At 48.5% G+C, this 19,537-nt stretch overlaps 1 protein-coding gene across 1 annotated transcript in view; it reads left to right on the top strand.

The window, feature by feature from the left end:
* The window catches only part of HIVEP3 (HIVEP zinc finger 3), a 502,456-nt gene that overhangs the window by 404,123 nt on the left and 78,796 nt on the right, over positions 1 to 19,537 (top strand). The window contains 24 exon segments of the mRNA XM_043993099.1: positions 1,652 to 1,716; positions 6,605 to 6,682; positions 8,460 to 9,679; positions 9,681 to 10,199; positions 10,201 to 10,287; positions 10,290 to 10,958; positions 10,960 to 11,007; positions 11,009 to 11,029; positions 11,031 to 11,273; positions 11,275 to 11,511; positions 11,513 to 11,674; positions 11,676 to 11,708; positions 11,710 to 11,794; positions 11,797 to 11,828; positions 11,831 to 12,046; positions 12,048 to 12,083; positions 12,086 to 12,526; positions 12,528 to 12,632; positions 12,634 to 12,678; positions 12,680 to 12,750; positions 12,752 to 12,956; positions 12,958 to 13,323; positions 13,326 to 13,365; positions 13,368 to 14,140. Of these exon segments, the coding sequence (XP_043849034.1) occupies positions 8,966 to 9,679; positions 9,681 to 10,199; positions 10,201 to 10,287; positions 10,290 to 10,958; positions 10,960 to 11,007; positions 11,009 to 11,029; positions 11,031 to 11,273; positions 11,275 to 11,511; positions 11,513 to 11,674; positions 11,676 to 11,708; positions 11,710 to 11,794; positions 11,797 to 11,828; positions 11,831 to 12,046; positions 12,048 to 12,083; positions 12,086 to 12,526; positions 12,528 to 12,632; positions 12,634 to 12,678; positions 12,680 to 12,750; positions 12,752 to 12,956; positions 12,958 to 13,323; positions 13,326 to 13,365; positions 13,368 to 14,140 (5,148 nt within the window). The 5' untranslated portion in view covers positions 1,652 to 1,716; positions 6,605 to 6,682; positions 8,460 to 8,965.

The following is a 19,537-nucleotide window of genomic DNA, read 5'->3' as shown; positions in this document are numbered from 1 at the left end:
CAGGGAATAGGGCTGGGGCATCCCCGACCTCCAGGCCAGGACCACGTCCAGCTCAATGCATTGCCTAAAACACGTCAGCAAGCACAAGGCTTCAGCTTGTGGCTCCAGGGACTTCTGGGGCCTGCTGGTCCGAAGCTCTCCTTTTAGAGGTGGTAAAGCTGAAGCTTATGGGGGGGGTCGGTAAGGGGGGGGTTGCTTGAGCTGGTGCCCAGCAGAGAAGCTGCCATTCTGACCCATGGCCTTGGACTCCAAATTCTGGACCACAGATATCTCAGCACCATGGTAGTTCCCAAGTGCTGAGGAAGGCCTGGAATAATTGGAGTTAGATTTGATCAAGCAGGGAAGATTCCCTGGGGAGGATATAGAAGGGGGAGGGGAGAGCATCACTGGGCCACATGAATGGAAGAGGGGTTTGTATATACCTGTACAGGTGCATCTAGTCTAGCTTCCTAACCGTACATGTACAACTCATATCTGATTGCTAACTGCCTCAGGAAGGGGGGGAGGGCAAGGAGGGAAGGAGGGATAAAAATTGGAACTCAAAACTATGAATAAAAATGTTTATTACTTTTTTCAAGAAAAGAATGTGAGGACAGCCAGGTGGCAGAGTGGATAAAGCACTGGCCCTGGATTCAGGAGGACCTGAATTCAAATCTGACCTCAGACACTTGACACTTACTAGCTGTGTGACCCTGGGCAAGTCACTTAACCCTCATTGCTATACACACACACACACACACAGAATGTAAGCTTCCTGAAGGCAGGAACACTTGGGTTGTGTCTTTGCATCCTCAGTGTTGGGCACAGTGCCTGGCACAAAGGAGGCATTTATTAAATGCTTATTGATTCATTGAAAGAGTATTGAGAGAAATGAGCACTGGACTTGGAGTCAGGAGGTTTCGGTTCAAATCCTGATACTTATGGTGGGACTTGTGGTCAAGTCATTTAGCTGTTGGCTTCTGTTCTCTTATAAATGGATGGATGGATGGATGGATGGATGGATGGATGGATGGATGGATGGATGGATGGATGGATGGATGGATGGATGGGGGAAAGAGAAATGGGTAGATGAATAGATAGAGATATTGATAAATGAATATATATATCTAGATAGAGATTGATAAAGGTAGATGGATAGATACAGATATGTAGATAGATAGAAGTAGTTGGATAGATATGTAGAGGAAGATGGATATATATTTAGATACAGATAAACGATGGAGGTAGGTGGATAGATATAGAGAAGGTAGATAGAAATATAGTTAGATGATAGATATCTGATAGAGGTAGATGGATAGATGCAGACTTAGAGAGAGAGTGATAGGGAGTTAGGGCAGATAGGGAGATAGGGTCCATAGGGAGGGAGGGAGATAAAGCACTTACCACGTAAATGGGGGTAATAATGCTTGTGAGAAAGTGGTTGACAACCTTTGAAACCACAGAAACTTGTCATGTTCATCAATATCCTTTGAAAAGGAGTGTTGCCACTGGGGCCAGGGCCTGGGGTAGAGAGGCTTGGTCCAAGAGTTGGTGCTATGCATGGTGAGCCCGCCGTGTCTTTGGGGGTCCATGCAAGGAGGATGTGAGGAAGGGATGCCTCCAGCCACATTTGTTTCAGCTTCTCTAGTAAGTGATGCTGTTGTTTTCACAGGTGGAGCTGAACTTGCCACTGGCAGAGAATGCCCGTGTCCAGGAACCCAGGAAATACATCTCGCTGTAAGCTATTTCCATTTTTCTTCTCTGCAGCCAAAGGGATACTCTGCCCTCTGGCCTGAACAGCAAAAAGAGTGAAAGTGGGGTTCATCCTCGGGGGTTCTTTCTGCTCCACCTAAGAGCCATGAGCACCATTGTCTTCCCAGTTATGTTCTCTTCCCGGACAAATCAGATCCAGGTAGCTAAGGCCTTTCCCCAGCTGTCTCCATGATCTAGTCCTCCCTGTGACAAACTTACAGAGAGGAGGACCACAGAAAAGATGCCTCTATCAGGGTTTCCCAATAGTGATTTTGCTTGTTTTTTCCCCATTTCAAGATATAGGACATGCCTCTTAGTGAGGGAGGAAAGTGCTCATATGTATGACAATCAACCAAGCAACACTAGATCAGTGAGCATTTATCAAAAGCCTACTGTGTGCCAGGAAATATACTCAGCCACAGACCGACCTGTGAGGGGCCGGGAGGCCAGTGCAAGAGAGGACACACACCTGAGAGGCAAGGTAGCTCCATGTGAATGAAAGGACAGTCAGTTGACAGTCAGTCAAGAACCTCTTATAGAGCACCCACTGTGTGTCAGGCACTATGCTAGCACTAGACATACCAGTGAGGTGTAGGAAGGACATGTGTATGATTGGACACACCTTGGAGGGACATATGAGTGAGAGAACCAGTATCTCTGGGACACAAAGGCCCCCAAATCATACCCTCCTCCTATATGCCCTGTCAGCACATTCTATCCAATCCAACAAACATTTATTTGTTTGTTTGTTTGAAGGGCAATGAGGGTTAAGTGACTTGCCCAGGGTCACACAACTAGTAAGTGTCAAGTGTCTGAGGCTGGATTTGAACTCATGTCCTCCTGAATCCAGAGCCAGTGCTCTATCTACTGTGCCACCAAGCATTTATTTATAAATAGGGTTCACACGCCACGTGCTATGCTCGGCCAGCCAGAACACAAAGGCAAAACGTCATCTCAGGCACCTGCCCATCCCCTCTCCATTTTCAGTCACAGATCCATGCTTGGTTTCTATTCAAATGTGTGGATCGATGTTTATTCCTATGAGGACACATTTTTTGTTGTTGAGTAATTTCAGTCTTGTCCGACTCTCTGTGACCCCATTTGAAGTTTCCTTGGCAGAGATACTGGAGTGGTTTGCCATTTCCTTCTCCACCTCATTTGACAGATGAGGAAACTGAGGCAAACAGGGTACAGTGACTTGTTCAGGTTCACACATCCAGGAAGTGTCTGAGGTCAGATTTGAAGTCAGGTCTTCCTGACTGCAGATCCAGTGCTGTATCCATTGTACCACCCAGCTGCCCTAGATTAAAATGTAGTTGGGAAATATTTAACAAAATTTGAACTCACGAAGATGAGTCTTCCTGATTTCAGGCCCAGCACTCGATCTACTGCGCCACCTGGCTGCCCTATGAGTACACATATATGTACATTACTAGGAAAGTGTTCCTTGTAGGAATTCTCACCTGGAGACTGATTTTTTTTTTTTTTTTGGTGAGGCAATTGGGGTTAAATTACTTTCCCTGGGTCACACAGCTAGTAAGTGTCAAGTGTCTGAGGCCGGATTTGAACTCAGGTCCTCCTGACTCCAGGGCCGGTACTCTATCCACTGCGCCACCTACCTGCCCCGACTGTGATGTTTTTAAAAAGAAAAAAAATTCAATACAAATGGTTTTCTTTGTCATCCTGTGTATTTTTTATTTTTGCATTGGAAACCGTTTTTCTAAGAGGTGGTTTATAGGCTTCACCAGAATGCCTGAGAGGGCTGGGACACAGAGATGGCTAAGGATCCCTGTTTCCTTGGGACCAGACCCCAACGTGTAGGCCAGCATGATTGATGCCACCCCCTTCAGTATCTGTAGAAATGAGACAGAGCAGCTTCTGCTTGTTGAGGGTCTGACTGAAGCCCCCAACTCTGGTCACTGCCTGGGGCAGGGGGAGGAATGTCTCAGTTTAAGGGAGTGCATGTTGGCAGCTTGAACCAAGCGTGAGAGCCCTCTTTGAATATAAGTAAATTCCTTTTCGTGCATGTGGTGCTCTGATGCCCTCCAAAGATGGCTTCTGTGGCCCCTGGCAGACAGTGCCTGCTGTATCCCCATGGGCAGCAGGATATAGATGCTCTGCCTCACTCCTTAACCCCCACCCCACCCACACACACCTGGGAGCCAATGAAGCCACTTCTGGAGACACAGAATGCGTGGAGAGAGGGAAAGCCCAGACTTCCTGCCTGAGACACACTGCCTGCTCCCATTTCTGGCTCTTTGTCTCATGCTCCAAATCACTTAAAGCTGTACTCGGCAGACTAATGGCATCTTATCCGGTCCATCAGCCATTCTAGAAATTCTCACAAATAGACTCAGAATATACTGGAGCTAAGAAGAGTCTTGGGACAGAGAATATCAGAGCTAAAAGAGACCAGATGGATACCAGATCAAGATGTTAGCAACCTGGAGGTGGTGGGTGGGGAGTGGAGATTCAGGTCCTGTAGGTGGGATTATCCCATATCTGCATTTTACAGATGAGGGAACTGAGGCTTAAAGGTTTTATGATTGGATTATGGTCCCCTATATAGCGAAAGTCAGAGGTGGCATTTTGATTCTCCCCTCACTCCATGTCCTTCCCTCTGTAATGATTGGAATGACGCCACCTGCTGGAGAGGTCCTGTAGGAAAGCTCCGCCATGAGGAAAAGGCATCTGAGGGCAAGCCATGTGGTCAAGGTCCTTGGCGTCAGGAAGTGATGTTTGCTTGTGGGTACTATCTATTAAGGCTACCAGCCAATCAACTTGAGGAACCTCCCATTTCTGGGAGGAGGACACGAAGTAGGAAGTGGACACTGGCAGAGGGCTTTCTCCTCTTTTGGTTCCTGACCTCGCCAGTATGGGTCGGATGATGGGGTCTCTTAGAAATAGTTAGATTTTTACCTTTCTCTCTGATCCTAATGCTCTTTAATAAATACTTAAACACTTAAATACTCTTTCTAAAGCTTATAATTTATTGGTGACCACTCATTAGATTTTAGATAGTATAGCTAGAATTTTAGCCCCTTACACCTCCTTCTGCTATATACAAGGACCCCTCCAGGGGACCAGAGTAGAGAATGCTACACCTGCATGGGCCAAGGGAAGAACCCTCCTGAGGGAAGAGGCATGATTCATGCTGTAATCCTTTGAGATGACCTTATATATACATGCATCCACACAGACACCAACACATATGCATGTGTGTACACATGTATGTACACACAAAAGGCATGCATGCATTTGTGTATCTGTATGTATGTATACCTACACATAGATTATCCCTCCCATTAGAGTGTAAGTTCCTTGGGATCAGGCACCTTCTTTTGGCCTTTTTTGGTGTCCCTTGTGCCTAGCACAGTGCCTCATATTGAGGTAAGACCTTAATAAATGCCGCCTCCCACCCCTCCTCCACCTTAGGTAGTAGTAATGATAGCAGCTCACTCGTCCAGATCAATGGAAGAATGGATGCATCTGCTCTCCACTTCTTGCTGTCTCTCTCTCTCTCTCTCTCTCTCTCACACACACACACACACTCACACATACACACTGGATGGTTTGCCCTTTGCTTTCCTCACAACCACACTTGGAGGGGGAGAGTGTAAGAAACATCTCCATTTCACAGATGAAGAAACCGTGATTCATCCATCACACCGTGGTAAGAGCCAGGGTTTGAAGGACAATAGCCAAGATCCTGGAGTGACCCCCAAGATCATCAACATGGCACCTTTATTGCCACTAACTCTTGGTTTCCTAGGTATTTTATACATTTAACAATAGTGCTCTGAGAAGGGGCACATGGGCTTCCCCCAGGGGACCTGAGGGAATCATGGCCCACACAGGAAGGGTAAGACCTCTTCCCTTAAGGAGCAGCTGGAGGTGAAATAACCAGCCTGTGTCACAGATGGGTCTTGAAACCCAGTATTCCTGACTTGGAATTCAGCAGAGATCTCTAACCAATAAGCCACACTGTCTCTCCAACACTGATATTATTATAACATATTCAGGTGATTTTGGATGTGCTGCTTCTTTGCTTGGGGATTGATGATGCTCCCTAGAAGGAAAGAGGAAATCTAGGCTACAGACTAGAATTCTCTATGTAGATGGCAGCTAAGTGGCTCAGTGGATGCTTACTAGCTGTGAGACCTTGGGCAAGTCACTTAACCTCTGTTTGCCTCAGTGTTCCCTCTGTAAAATGGGCATAATAACAGTACCTCCCTCCCAGGAACAAATGAGATAAAATTTGTAAAGTTCCTTGAACGCCTTAAAGCATGATAGAAATGCTATGATCATCATCACCACCACCACCACCTGGTGTTCAGCATTGTGACAAGGATGCTATGCTAGGAGACCAAAGGACAGATATTATTGAGGACCTGGATTGGAATACTGCCTCTACTACCTCCTAACTGTGTGACCTTGGACGAGTCCCTTCCCCTCACTGGGTCTTAGCATCCTGCTCTGTAGAATGAAGGCATTGGTGGGGCAGCTAGGTGGCACAGTGGATAAAGCACCAGTCCTGGATTCAGGAGGACCTGAGTTCAAATCCATCCTCAGACACTTGACACTTACTAGCTATGTGACCCTGGGCAAGTCACTTAACCCTTGTTGCCCCACCAGGGGAAAAAAAAAGAAAGAATGAATGAAGGGGTTGGACTCATGTTCTCTGGGGTAGTCACTTCAAAATTGAAATCCTAGGCTCCCGTGGATCAGGGTGTTGCTGGCTCATGTTCTGTGGCTTCCTCTCCTGGGCAGGATGCCTCATTTCTTTCCCTGTGTCTGCTCCTGTGTGATCTAGAATCATCTAGCCCTCTCTTGAGCCTGATGGTAAAAGCTCCTATTCTCGTCATCCCCACAGAGTCCTTCAGGCATGTGGCCTCCGACTTCTCCCAGCCCAGAGGAACCAGAGGCAGGGACCAAGTCGTGACCCATGGGCGTAAGTTCAATCAATCAATCAATGAGTAAGCGTTTCTCAAGTGCCAGTAATGAGCCAGGCAATATGCCGAGGGCTGGGCAAACAAACACAAAGAATAAAACCATCCCTGCTCTCAAGGGACTTCTATTATCAGAGGAGACAACACATACACATAGAAGCACATACAGACTACCTGTAGAGAGAATCAATACAAAATAAGCACAGAGCTTATTTTTCAAGGGTATGTGGTGATGGGAGGGAGGACACTATAGCAGTTGGGGAGGGCTGGGAAAGGTTTCACGTAGAAGGGGTGCTCAAGTAGAGTGTCAAAGATAAAGGAATTCTGTAAGGTGGAGGTGAGGAGGGAGTGCATCCAAGCATGGAGGGCTGTGAATGCACAGGCCTAGGGGAGGGAGACGGGAGCTGACTTCTTAAGTGAGAAATGGAGGGAAGACCAGTTGGGCTAGACAATAAAGTGCAAGACGGGAAGTGATGTTCAATGGGGCTGGAAAGAAATTGAAAGCTAAGCCCCAACTGGCCACACTCCTGTCAGTGAATCACTCGTTGCATGGTGTACTGGGCTGTTCACTGTCTCCCTTCTCCACCCATATGCCTGGCCCTCATTAGGGTGGCCCTGAGCCCTGCCTCTTGTGCCAAATGGAGGGACAAAACCATGGCCAGAGGGCTTACTCTATCATGGGCTCCAAACTTTGAGAAAATAGGGTTCCAAATTTGGCCAACTGGCTCACCCTGAGACTCACCGCAGCCCTGCTACCACTGAGTTGTGTGATCATGGTCAAGTCCCTTCACATGTCTGAGTCTCAGTTTCCCCCATCCATAACCAGGAGGATGGATTATATAATCTTCTTTGTGCCTTCCAGGATCTCCTCAGAGTCTAAGACTCCATGGAAGTTCCAGGAGTCCGGAGGTGGGATTAGGGGCATGAAGTAATGCCAGCTCTACTTTAAGATTGGCAAAGCATTTTTCCTACATTGTCTCTGGCAACCCTTACAACGACCCCAGTGGGATGGGCGCTATTATTACCCCATTTTTTCAAATACGGAAATGGAGGCTAAGAGGTTAAGTGACTTGGCCAGGATCACACAGCCAGTAAGTATCTTATGTAGAAGTGAACCCTGGGTGGCTCCACTTGGACCGGGGGTGGGAAGGAAGACAGTGGAGTGGCTTTCTTTTGTCCCCAGCTCTTCCAGCCTTGGGCTTGGGAATTGCCAGCAATGTGTGAGTCACTCATGTTAGAAGCCATGTGGGGGCTGGGAGGGGAGGAAGGGACTTTGGCAGGAGAGGGCAGACAACTGAGGGCTTCCGAATGTATTTGTGAGGGTTATGGAGGACGATAGTTTATAAAAACAGTCATAACTTTCAGAATCTTTTAAAGATGCTACAATGACTTCTTTTTCCCTCCCCAACCCCTTCTCTCTCTGATGTGTTTGTTTGTGTGTCTATATGTATGTATTGTTTCTATGTCCTTGAATGTGTCTCTGTATATGTGTGTGGTATGTGTATGTGTGTGTACCTGTGGCATGTGTGATGGGTGTGTATTGTTTATGTGTGGGGTGTGTGTGATGTATTATAACTCTGTGTTGTACATTTCCTCTGTGTGGTATGTGTGTTGTGCATGGTTCTGTGTATGTGACATGTGTGATGTATGTATGGTGGAATGTATGTGTGGGATCTCGGTGTGATATGTGTCCCTGTATGTCTGTGTGGGGTGTCTCACTCTGTGTCTGTGGAATACATGTGTGTTTGCCTGTGCACATTGTGGATCCTGTGATTCCAGAAGAGTGTGAAGTTCTTGACCAAGACCACCAGTTCCCAAAACCAACCCAAAGGGAAGGGACCCAAAGGGACCGGCCCTCACCATTCAGTGTTATTTTGCTCATCAGCCATACTCATGACATGAGCTGGACTGTCCTGGCGTTTGCCAAGCTCACCAACAAGCAACAGCTCAGACATGTTGTGGGCTGTCTCCTGACTCTGAGGATGCTGCTGTCACCAGAAAACAAGATGGCCAGATTCAAACCGTTGACAATACTCACGGGGAAACTCATAGTTCTGGGCTATTACCGGGCATTGAAATAGCTTCACCAGTGCACTTTTGTTTTGACTCTCCAAGCATTTTTTAGTCCAATAGCAGCCAGCAACACTTCAGTAAAAGATCCTCTGGAACCATCTCTGGCTTCCCACTTCTCCAATGTAAGCAGAGCCTGGGCATGTGGGCCATCTGTAAATGAAGCCTGGTCCACCCTTCCCCAAGTAGCATCATCCCCAACCTCTGATAAGGCCATGGATCCTGAGCAAAGTGTCAAGGGTGCACAGACATCGGAGGGCAGTCCCAGAAAGCGGCTTCCCAAAGGTGAAGCCGTGCAAGTCAGTGGCCCCTCCGCTGCTCCAACCCCGGCTCCAGCCCCTGCTCCTGCTCCAGCCCCTGCTCCAGTTCCATTCCAGGGCAGCTCGACTTCCTCCCCGGCCACACCCCTCCATGAGCTCCTATCCCAGCCGCAGCACTATCCGGGGCCTCCACTGGTTCTGAGGGAGGGGTCTCAGGAGAAAACAGGACACCAGAAGCCCCCGAAGAGATCTACTGTTGAAGGCCCGCCCCACATCCCCCAGCTCCCTCAACACCCTCTGTCACCAGCATTTATGTCGCCCAGCAAGCCCGAGCATCTCCTGGAAGGGCCCACGTGGCAGCTAGTCGAGCCAATAAGGCCAGGCCCCTCGGGGTCTTTTGTCTCTCCGGGGCTGCATTCCCAGAGCCAGCTCCTCCCCGCCCACCCGACCATCATCCCTCCAGAGGAACTGCAGTCCATCCCTAAAGTCTACATCCCGCGTGCCTCCCACATCTCTATGAAGCAGGCCGAGGAACCGCCCAAGAAGGAGAAGAAGCCTCAGAAACCCGGCAAGTACATCTGCCAGTACTGCAGCCGGCCCTGTGCTAAGCCCAGCGTGCTCCAAAAGCACATCCGCTCTCACACCGGTGAGCGGGCGCCCTACCACTGCATCCCCGTGTGGCTTCTCCTTCAAAACCAAAAGCAATCTGTACAAACACAGGAAGTCCCACGCACACCGGATCAAAGCCGGGCTGGCTTCGGGCATCGGGGCTGAGATGTACCCTCCGGGTCTGGAGATGGAAAGGATCGGGGGTGAGGAATTTGAGGAGCCCACCGAAGGAGAGAGCACCGACTCGGAGGAGGAGACGGTGGCCGGGTCCAGCCACCCCGCCGACCTGTCTCCCAGACAAAAGCACACCCTCCTTGGCAGCAGCCTCTACGGCGTGGGCGGCCACGGTCCTGGCCACGACCGCTGCTCCTCGTCCCATTCCGGCACCTCCCAGTCTCTCGAGGAGAGCCCCCAGTTCGCGGAGCCTCTGTCGTCCTCATCGGAGCATTCTGTGAGCCATAAGGCGGAGGACACACACACCATCAAGCAGAAGCTCGCCCTGAGGCTCAGTGAAAGGAAGAAAGTGATGGACGAACAGGCCTTCCTCAGCCCTGGGAGCAAGGCAAGCACGGAGTCCGGCCTACTTCCCGGTCCGAGAGCGCAGAGCACAGATCAGCCCTCCCAATACCAACGCCAAGTCCTACGCCGAGATCATCTTCGGCAAGTGTGGGGGCGAATCGGGCAGCGCACCGCGATGCTGACGGCCGCAGCCACCCAGCCGCTCCTGCCCCTGTCTGCCGAGGACAAGCCCAGCCTGGGCCCCATCTCCGTTCCTCGGACGCAGGTCATCGAGCACATCACGAAGCTAATCACAATTAACGAAGCGGTCGTGGACACCAGTGAAATCGACAGCGTGAAGCCCAGGAGGAGCTCTCTGTCCCGGAGGAGCAGCATCGAGTCCCCCAAGTCCGGGATCTTCCGGGACCCGTTTCAGCTGGACCCATCCAAAACGCTGCTCTCCCACGGGGAGAAAGGCAAGCCGGAACAATCACTGCTCTCCCTACAGCCTCTGCCCCCCAGCTCCACCGAGCCCGCGCCCCTCTTGCGGAGCCACTCCATGCCTTCTGCCACCTGCACCATCAGCTCCCCGCACACCTTCAGAGGTAGCTACTCCTTCGACGACCACATCAGCGAGTCGGACACCCTAAGCCGCAGCCAAGTCTTTACGTCCCACCCCCGCACGTTGAAACGCCAGCCCGCCTTTGAGCTCCCTTTGGGAGGGGACTATAGCTCCGAGGACATTGGGCTAGGCCCGAAGGACCCGGCCTCTAAACCCGCCGAAGAAAAAGAAGCAAAGGAAAGCGAACTCACCAAAAAGTCCCGGAAAGGCTCCAGAAGCCAAAGGGATGACCTTCGAGTGTAACATATGTGGGGCTCGCTACAAGAAGTCGGGATAACTACGAGGCCCATAAAAAAGTACTACTGCTCAGAACTTCCAGCTCGCCAAGCCTGCTTCCCCGGGCCCACCCATCGCAGAATTGAAAAGAGCCAGGGGGAGCCCGAGTCTTGGTCTCAGATGATGCACTATAAGGTGGGGACCAGTTTAGAACTCACTGCCACTGAGGAAAAAGGGCGGAAAGAAAAGAGCGTGGGGGATGATGAAGACCCACCCTCCTATGAGTCAGGCCAAAGGTCACTCCTCTGTGGGGCCAGGGAGCCAGTTTGCCAACCCAGCCCCCTCAGAAGCTGCTTTGAGCCTCCCCCGAGCCCACCAAGCCACCAGCAGAGCCACTCCATCGTGCCACCCCTGGGAGGGGACCATGGCCGTCCACCCAAGGACTCCCAAAGCAGCAGCAAGTTCCGAGTCGGGAAGGAGAGAAGGAAAAATCTCCACGGAAATTTCGGTCATTCAGCACACCAGCTCCTTTGAAAAACCTGACCCTCCGGAGCAGGTCGAGTCACCAGGAAGGAGAGGACAAGGCTTTGCCCCAGTTCCCATCGCAGCCAGCCCGTTGCTCCACACGGACGCTCTTCCCCACTCCCTGCAGCCGAGGTTAGGTCCGCCAACCCAACATCCAGGTTCCCGAGATCTTGGTGACCGAGGAACCCGACAGGCCCGGACACAGAACCTGAGCCTCCGCCGAAAGAACCCCGAAAAGTCCGAGGAATTTCAGTGGCCTCAGCGGAGCCAAACGCTGGCCCAGCTCCCCGCCGAGAAGCTGCCCCCCAAGAAGAAGAGCTGCGCCTGGCCGAGATGGCCCAGTCCTCAGGGGGGAGTCCAGTTTGGAGTCGGTCTCCCTGACCCGAAGCCCGAGCCTGGAAAGCAGCGTATCGCATGGGTCGAGCCGCTCGGCGTCCTTCGAAAGGGAAGACCGCGGCAAGACAGAGGCCCCCGGGCCTTCTTGCTGAAAGCCACTCCAAGCCTTTTGGCGCCCACATTGCTGACAGTTTCCGAGCTACCCTCACCACTCCAGAGAAATGCGAAGGGTCGGCCTCCGAGCAGTCGCCTAACGTGCCGCAGTCCTTCCCAGATATTCCGAGGCACGCAGCAAGTCCTTCGACTATGGGAGTCTGGTCCCCTGGGGCCCAGCCTCCCACCCCAGGCATCCCACCTCGTCGGCCCCGCCCGAAAGAAGGAAATCTTTTCTGGTGAGACAGGCTTCTCTGAGCCGGCATCCAGAACATGAGCCAGAGGTGCCCCCAAGGGGAGACTGAAAGTGAGAGCCGCTCCCTTCATCCAGCAAATCTGCCACCAAAAGTTTGCTTCATCAGCCCTCCTCTTCCTCCACGTGCTCGGCTTCTACCACCACCTCGTCCTCTTCTTCCTCCTCTTCCCACGGTGGGTACCTCAGTGCTAAGAGCCAGCAGGACAGTCCCCAGCTGGTGTCCAGCCCGCCTTACACAGAAGCCCTCCAAGTATTCCCCCCGCCCATTCCCCAGCACTCCCTGCATGAAAAACCATACCTGTCCCCCTCCGGTGTCCCTTTTCTCTTTTCAACACTTCCTGCCGCCACCAGGACAGTCTTCAGAGTTGTTCTCCACTCCGGCTATGCCAGAAATCTTCTCTGCCCCGTTACTCCATGCCCCCACTGCCCCCCTCCCTATTTCAGACTCCGCCAAGTTCCCCTCCAACCAGCTGTTCTTTCACACCAGGGGCCAGCTTCACAGGCTCACCAGCTCATACCTCATCCGCCGATCTCCCCTTCCGCCAGCACCCGCCGTTCTCCCCGTGCCCTATCCCAGCTCCTCTTCGGTTCTCTTCGGCTTCTTTCTGCCTCTGCAGTCTCAGTTTGCCCTTCACCTGCCTGGGGAGGTCGGCAGCCACCTGGACCCGGTGAAATCCAGCCTTTCCCCTCTCACAGGGGCCCTCCCCGGCCTCTCCCCCAGCACAGAATATGGCAACCGACGTCCGGTTGCAGCCAGTGACACGTGCTGCCAGCCCTCCAGTCTCGACGTCAGCCCCACAGCTGACCATTCCTTCCTGCCCAGATCCCCCGGTGTCTCTGGTTGTGCCTGTCCGGATCCAGACCAACATGCCCTCCTACGGCAGTGTGATGTATACAACGCTTTCTCAGATCTTGGTCACTCAGTCCCAGTGCAACCCATCCTCCCTCATGCTCCCCAAATTTGAGGACTACCAGGCCAAAGGGACATTGGTCTGTGGTGTAGCAGCTCCCGCAGCGGAGCTCCCCCTGACCCAGATCAGCGAGGAGCAGAGAAGGGGGTACCTGAGGGTGCCTCTGCCCTTACTAGAGAGGAAAGGGTTCCTCTCCTGTCCTCAGAAAGCATCTTGGGCTTGGAGGGAAGCCGTCCACTGCAGAGGCAGCAAACGGGGTGCTCTCCCCTGCAGGCAGCCTGGAACTCACCACGGAGACCCAGCAACAGAAGAGGGTGAAGGAGGAGGAAGGCTCCAGAGCCGAGGAGAAGTTGGAGCTGCTCAGACCAGCCAGCAGCATCCTTGCCACTGCCGAAGCCGGCAAGAGGCAAGAGAGGGGCCCGTTTGGGGGACCCAGCCAAGGCCGAGAGGAGGAAGAGATGCTCCCTAGCTCATCACTGGCTCAGCCCTTTCCTAAGGAAAGCCCTCCCGCTCAGTACTCTGGGCTGCCTCATTCAGGGGCTCCGGAAGCATCCAAACAGCCCCCTGGGAAGCCCTCCCGGCGGCAGTCACCACTGCAGGGAGTGAAGAAGGAAGACTCCAAGGACCTGCCTGACCATCCGCCGAAGACTCCTCCCACCTCTTCCTCCGCTTCTCCCAGGACAGCAAAATCCCGGGAAGGTACAGACGCCAAGAAGGTACTACAGTTTCCCAGCCTCCATACGACCACTAATGTCAGTTGGTGCTATTTAAACTACATTAAGCCAAATCCCGTCCAGCAGGCGGACAGGAGGTCCTCTGTTTATGCTGGTTGGTGTATAAGTCTGTACAACCCCAACCTGCCTGGGGTGTCCACTAAAGCAGCTCTGTCCCTCCTGAGGTCCAAGCAGAAGGTCAGCAAAGAGACCTACACCATGGCCACGGCTCCACATCCTGAAACAGGAAGGCTTGTCCCGTCCAGCTCCCGAAAGCCCCGAATGACAGAGGTAAGAACCATTTTGGTTGTTTCTATCATCTCTAACTAGCCTGATAATTCTGTTAAGTGATCTTCCTATGGGGGCTCAGGTCAGGGTAGCATTGAATTTCTGAAGTATAAGGCTCAGTACAGACCATCAGGCCCACTCCCTGCATTTTATACTTGGAGTTACTGAGGACCAGAGAAGGGATCTGCCAAAGGTCATTACATGGTAATAAGCGGCAGGAGCCAGGTCTTCTGATCCCATTCTGGACTGTTTTCCCATGTTACAAAATTGTGACCTAAAGACTGGTGGACTCATGTGGTTAGAAGGGACCTTAGGGCAGCTAGGTGGCACAGTGGATAAGAGGACCAGCCCTGGAGTCAGGAGTACCTGAGTTCAAATCTGGCCTCAGACACTTGACACTAGCTGTGTGACCCTGGGCAAGTCACTTAACCCCAATTGCCTCACTTAAAAAAACAAAAACAAAAACAAAACAACAACAAAAAAGAAGGGACCTTAAACATAACTTAGTCCAACATGCTTCCCCCCCAAGCCCAGATCCCTTGAAGTATGCATCAGAGTCTCCACTGTAAATATTCTCTCCTGATAGCTTAGCCTGGTCCCCATATAAAAGAAGTTTATGCTACTTCCCTGGATGGGCATGCATATGCATCCCTAGCAGAATTGGCTCTCTAGTGGTTTTCTATAAAGGAAAACACTGTTCTCCCATTGACTTCCACTCTACAAGTAGAGGTGCATTGTGGGAGTGGATGGTAGGGGAGACAGGATATGGCTCCCCAGCAGACTAAGCTGGAAAGTTTGGTTAATGGGACTGCTTTGTAGTAGTTTCAATATTCTTAGCGCCTCTCTAGATCCAGGCCCATACCCTTTCTCATCAATGCTTGTGCTGTCCTTTTTCTTCCCTTCTTTGCCCCACCTATCTCCTAGGACCATTGAAGTATTCTCTATTCCCAGAAGCTCTTAACCTTCATGCTCATCGCTTCTGGTATTTGGTTCTCCCCCAATAGAGCTGGCTTCTGTTTTCTTAGGTGGGGCCACCATCTGACACATGGTATGACTCCAGTCTGAGAATTCCTTAACAGTGAGGCTCTAGGTTCTGTAAGATGAACTCATTTCCTACTTCACCAATTTTGTATGCTCAGAGTTCTGTTACTTAAGTTAGAGGCTTTGCTCCGGAAAGTGATGAGATTGCTGTAAGCGATGAGGCCATTGGAAGGTCTGCTGAGTCGGCTAAGTCAGCCAACTAAGTAAATAGGGAACTACTGCATACGGAAAGTAGTCCTGTTTGGGTGGATGGGGGTCCTTCCTCCTCCTTTAAGTTACTGTTGGGGGAAAAAAGGGAAGCTCAAAAGATTCCAAGCTTAGAGGACATGTCTTAGCTATTTCCCAAAGCAGACAGAAATTCCCGATCCTGAGTTTTAATTCTGGCTCTTCTACTTCCTAGCAATGTGACTTTGGGCAAATAATTAGACCTCTATGAGCCTCAGTTTCCTCTTCTGTAAAATGTCAAGGCTGGGACAGCTATGTGGTGCAATGGATAAAGCACCATCCCTGGATTCAGGAGGACCTGACTTCAAATCTGGCCTCAGACACTTGACATGTACTAGCTGCGTGACCCTGGGTGACTCACTTAACCCTCACTGCCCTGCCAAAAAAAAAAAAAAAAAAGAAATGTCAGGGCTGAATTTGATGCCCTCTAAGATCCCTTCTAGATCAAAATCTGTAATCCTATGCTTTCTTCAGTGCAAATTCAGGTGATGGATCATGGGAAGGAAGGGAGGAAAGGAGGGGGTAAAGACAGAGACAGAAAGATAACAAATATTTATTAATTGCCCACTACATACCAGGCAAGTGCTTTATATATTGTAACTCATTTGATCCCCACAATAGCCTGGGGAAGTAGGTGCTATTACTTCCCCAATTTTACAGCTGAGGAAACTGAGGCCAAGGGAAGTTAAGTGATTTTCCCAAGGTCACTCCGGTTGTAAGCATGAGATTCGAACCCAGCTCCTCTGACTCAAGAACCAGTGCTCTTTTCAATGTGCCATGGATGTAGCTGTACTGAGTGGCCTACTCCACACCCTGTGCTCACTGTCTTCTTTGTGCACTGAATGTGTATCTTAATCAGCATCCTTGCCATGGGTGAAGTTTAGTCATAGGAATGCCCTTGTCACCCTGGCTGAGGTCCCTATTCCCTGCGAGGGGGCAGAGCCATCCTGTTGACTTGTCTGGGAAAAGTTACAAAGTGGAATTGTTGGGTTTTGCCAGCATGGGATATTCCCCAGTTACTTTTGTACCAAAAGAAAACTGAGGAGCCAACAGTTAATTGAAGAAAATTGAACAAGAAAGAACTAATTTAGTCCTATTTGCTTTGGCAAAGCCCATTAAATAAATATTGTTTTTTTTCCAAGATGAGCTATACCCAGCAAGATTTCTTTGGGAACCTTACCTTTCAAAACTGCCTAATCCTCATCCCCTTTGTTGATTCACTAGACTATCGAGTTCTGGGAATGTCCCTCATGAGTAGAATTGGGGCTTAGGGGAGCCAGAATCAGTAGCTGGCTCAAACACAACATACACGGAGAGTGCAATGAAGGACATGTTCAAAAATCTGACTTTCGATAAATGCACATCTATTTCTTTTCTTTTTTTAAAATTTAAGAATGTGGCGGTTTTTTGAGTTTTTTTGAAAAGCCTAGATCTCTCCCTTTCCCAATTGTCCCCCTCCCCACCCCAAACATCAAACAATAAAATAAATCAATAAAACCCTTCTAACAAATATGCTCAGTCCATCAGAACAAATTCCTACATTGGCCATATCCCAAAAGGCGTCCTTCATGCTTCATTTTAAGCTTGTCACCTCTCCAGCAGGGTTCATCTTCAGTGCTCAGACTCATGTCTTATCACTGTATGGATCGGTTTTTTCAAGTCTTTCAAAGTAGTGTTTTTGGGGTTGTGTTTTTTTTTTTTGGTAATGTTGTCATAACCTGACTGAGTAGGTTATGTCATAGAGATCCTCCCATTTTGCTCAGAAATTGTCTATTTCATCACTTTTTGATGGTGCAATAGTAGCTCATCACATTTATAGACCACATTTTTTTTTAGCTATTTCCCAGTAGATGGGCATCCTCCTAGTTTCCACTTTATGGCTCCGACAAAAAAGAGCTACTATAAATATTTCTGTGCTTGTGGGTTTTTTCCTGCTTTCTCTGATCCCTTTGAAATATAGGCCTCCTAATGGTATCGCTGGGTCAAAGTCACAAAGACTTTTGGGGTATGGTTCCACATTACTTTCCAAAATGGCCGACTCATCGCAGTTCCACCAACAGTGGTATATCTGGTTTCCCACGGCTCCTCCAGCATTTATCATTTTCCTCTCTTATCATCTCTGCTGATTTGATCAATGTGGGGTGGAAACTCAGAGCTGCTTTAATTTTCATTTCTCAAATGATTAGAGAATAAATATACCCATTTTAAATTCCAGCAAATTCCATTCTCTGTGGCCTCCACATAGGGTTTTATGTTATGGTGCCAGTTATTTTGCCATGTATCACAGCAAAGACTCAAAATCTACATTGTGGAATAATCCAGTGGCTGGACCATTCATCACAATCCATTTTTTTTTAAAAAATTTATATTAATATAATTTGATACATTGCCTAATTTCTTCTAGTACCCCTCTCCTTCATAAGAGACACTCCATATTATAAAAAAACTATTTTTAAAGGGGAAAAAGAGGATGAAGAGGGAAAAAAAAATCTTAAACCTGATAAGCAACAGATTTGGGAATTTTGTTTTCTTATTCAAATTGTAACTCATTTGATTTATTGGATTATTTAATCCATTCACATGTAAAGTTATGAGTTAATTTAAAATTTGTCCTATTTTTAAAAATTCATACTCTCTAAAGATTTAATGTTTCTTAAGCTATCTTTGCTCACTCTCTTTTAAGGAAACCCTATTTCCATAGGTTCTCTTCTCTTCACCCTTGAATTCCTCCCTCCATTTCCCAACTGATAAATGGTCAAAGGATATGTACAGGCTGTTTTCAGAAGAAATAAAAGCTATTAATTGTATGGTTTTAGAAAAAACAGGGAAAATGTATGCAAACTGATGAGAAGTGAATTGAGCAGAACCAGGGGAACTTTGTACACAGAAACAGTAATACTATAATGGTGGTCAACTATGAAAGACCTAATTATTCTGATCAATACAATGATTCAAGATAATTCCAAAGGACTTATGATGAAAAATACTATTTACCTCTGGAGAGTGAACTGATAAACTGAGTGCAGATAGAACAATACTGTTTTTCATTTTCATTATTTTTTATTTCCCCACACCCCCAACATGGCTAATACAGAAATGCTTTGAGTGACTTCACAGATATAATGGGTATCATATTACTTGTCTTCTCAATTGGTGGGGAAGGGAGAGAATCTGGAACTCAAAATTTTAAAAAAGGAATTCTACAAATAAATAAATAGATAAAAAATAAATAAAATAAATATTCCTCCATTCTTTCTATCCCCCCTCTGTCATCCTTTCCCCTAGTTTTGAGTTTACTTATTAATTCCATTTTCATTCTTCATTTTACACAATTTAATTCTCCCTCTTTTTTCTTTCTCCATTGGATGATCAAAACCCTCCCTTCCTCTTTTCTCCTTTAAATTATTTTGTTAGTTTTAAAATATTCTGTCTTTTTTCTAAAAATGACTTCTTTACTTTGTTATCTTCATTAATTCTCTTTTCTGTCTATTCTGAACTTTTATTCTTTCACTCATGGTCCTTTTACATCTTTATTCCTTCTGTGTTCCTCATAGAATTAAAACTTTTTCTCTTTTGCTTCTTTGGAAAGATTTGCTAAGGCAGATTTAAGTTTTTCAATTCTGTCAATTATTTCTCCTGTATAGGCCATACATTCTGCTTTGAAGATTCTTATTTCTCTCGTACCATTCAGAAACATCCTGCTGTGATTCCATACTCTCTTGGGAATCCAAAGTTTTTTGCTGCTTCATCACCATGTTGCTTCATTTTTCTTTGTCTTGTTATATTTACTCAGAGATTTCTGGGTTTGTTTAGATACCATCTTTCCTTCTGGTATTAATAGCTGACTGGTTGATTTACCTGCTTGCACTCAACTTTTTAAACAGAATTTTCTTCTGGGATCTTCGGTAACTTCAGCCTTTTTTCTTTTATTCCCCTTTCATTCATTTTCTGAACTTAAAGGTGTCTCTGTCTCTTCCCACACCACCCTAGGGAATTCACTTTTCACTAACCTCAGTCCCTAAACCAAGTGACTTCAATGAGTATAGAACTGGTCCCAGCTAAAGTCTAGTCTCCTTTTCTTCCAGCCTGTTGTAGCACTCCACATACTGGTACCCTGCTCCAGTTTTTTCCGTT

The sequence above is a fragment of the Dromiciops gliroides genome, chromosome 3 (assembly GCF_019393635.1).
Source record: "Dromiciops gliroides isolate mDroGli1 chromosome 3, mDroGli1.pri, whole genome shotgun sequence".
Lineage (NCBI taxonomy): Eukaryota > Metazoa > Chordata > Mammalia > Microbiotheria > Microbiotheriidae > Dromiciops > Dromiciops gliroides.
The sequence above is the reverse complement of the archived record's forward strand: the minus strand, read 5'-3'. Positions and strand labels throughout refer to the sequence as shown.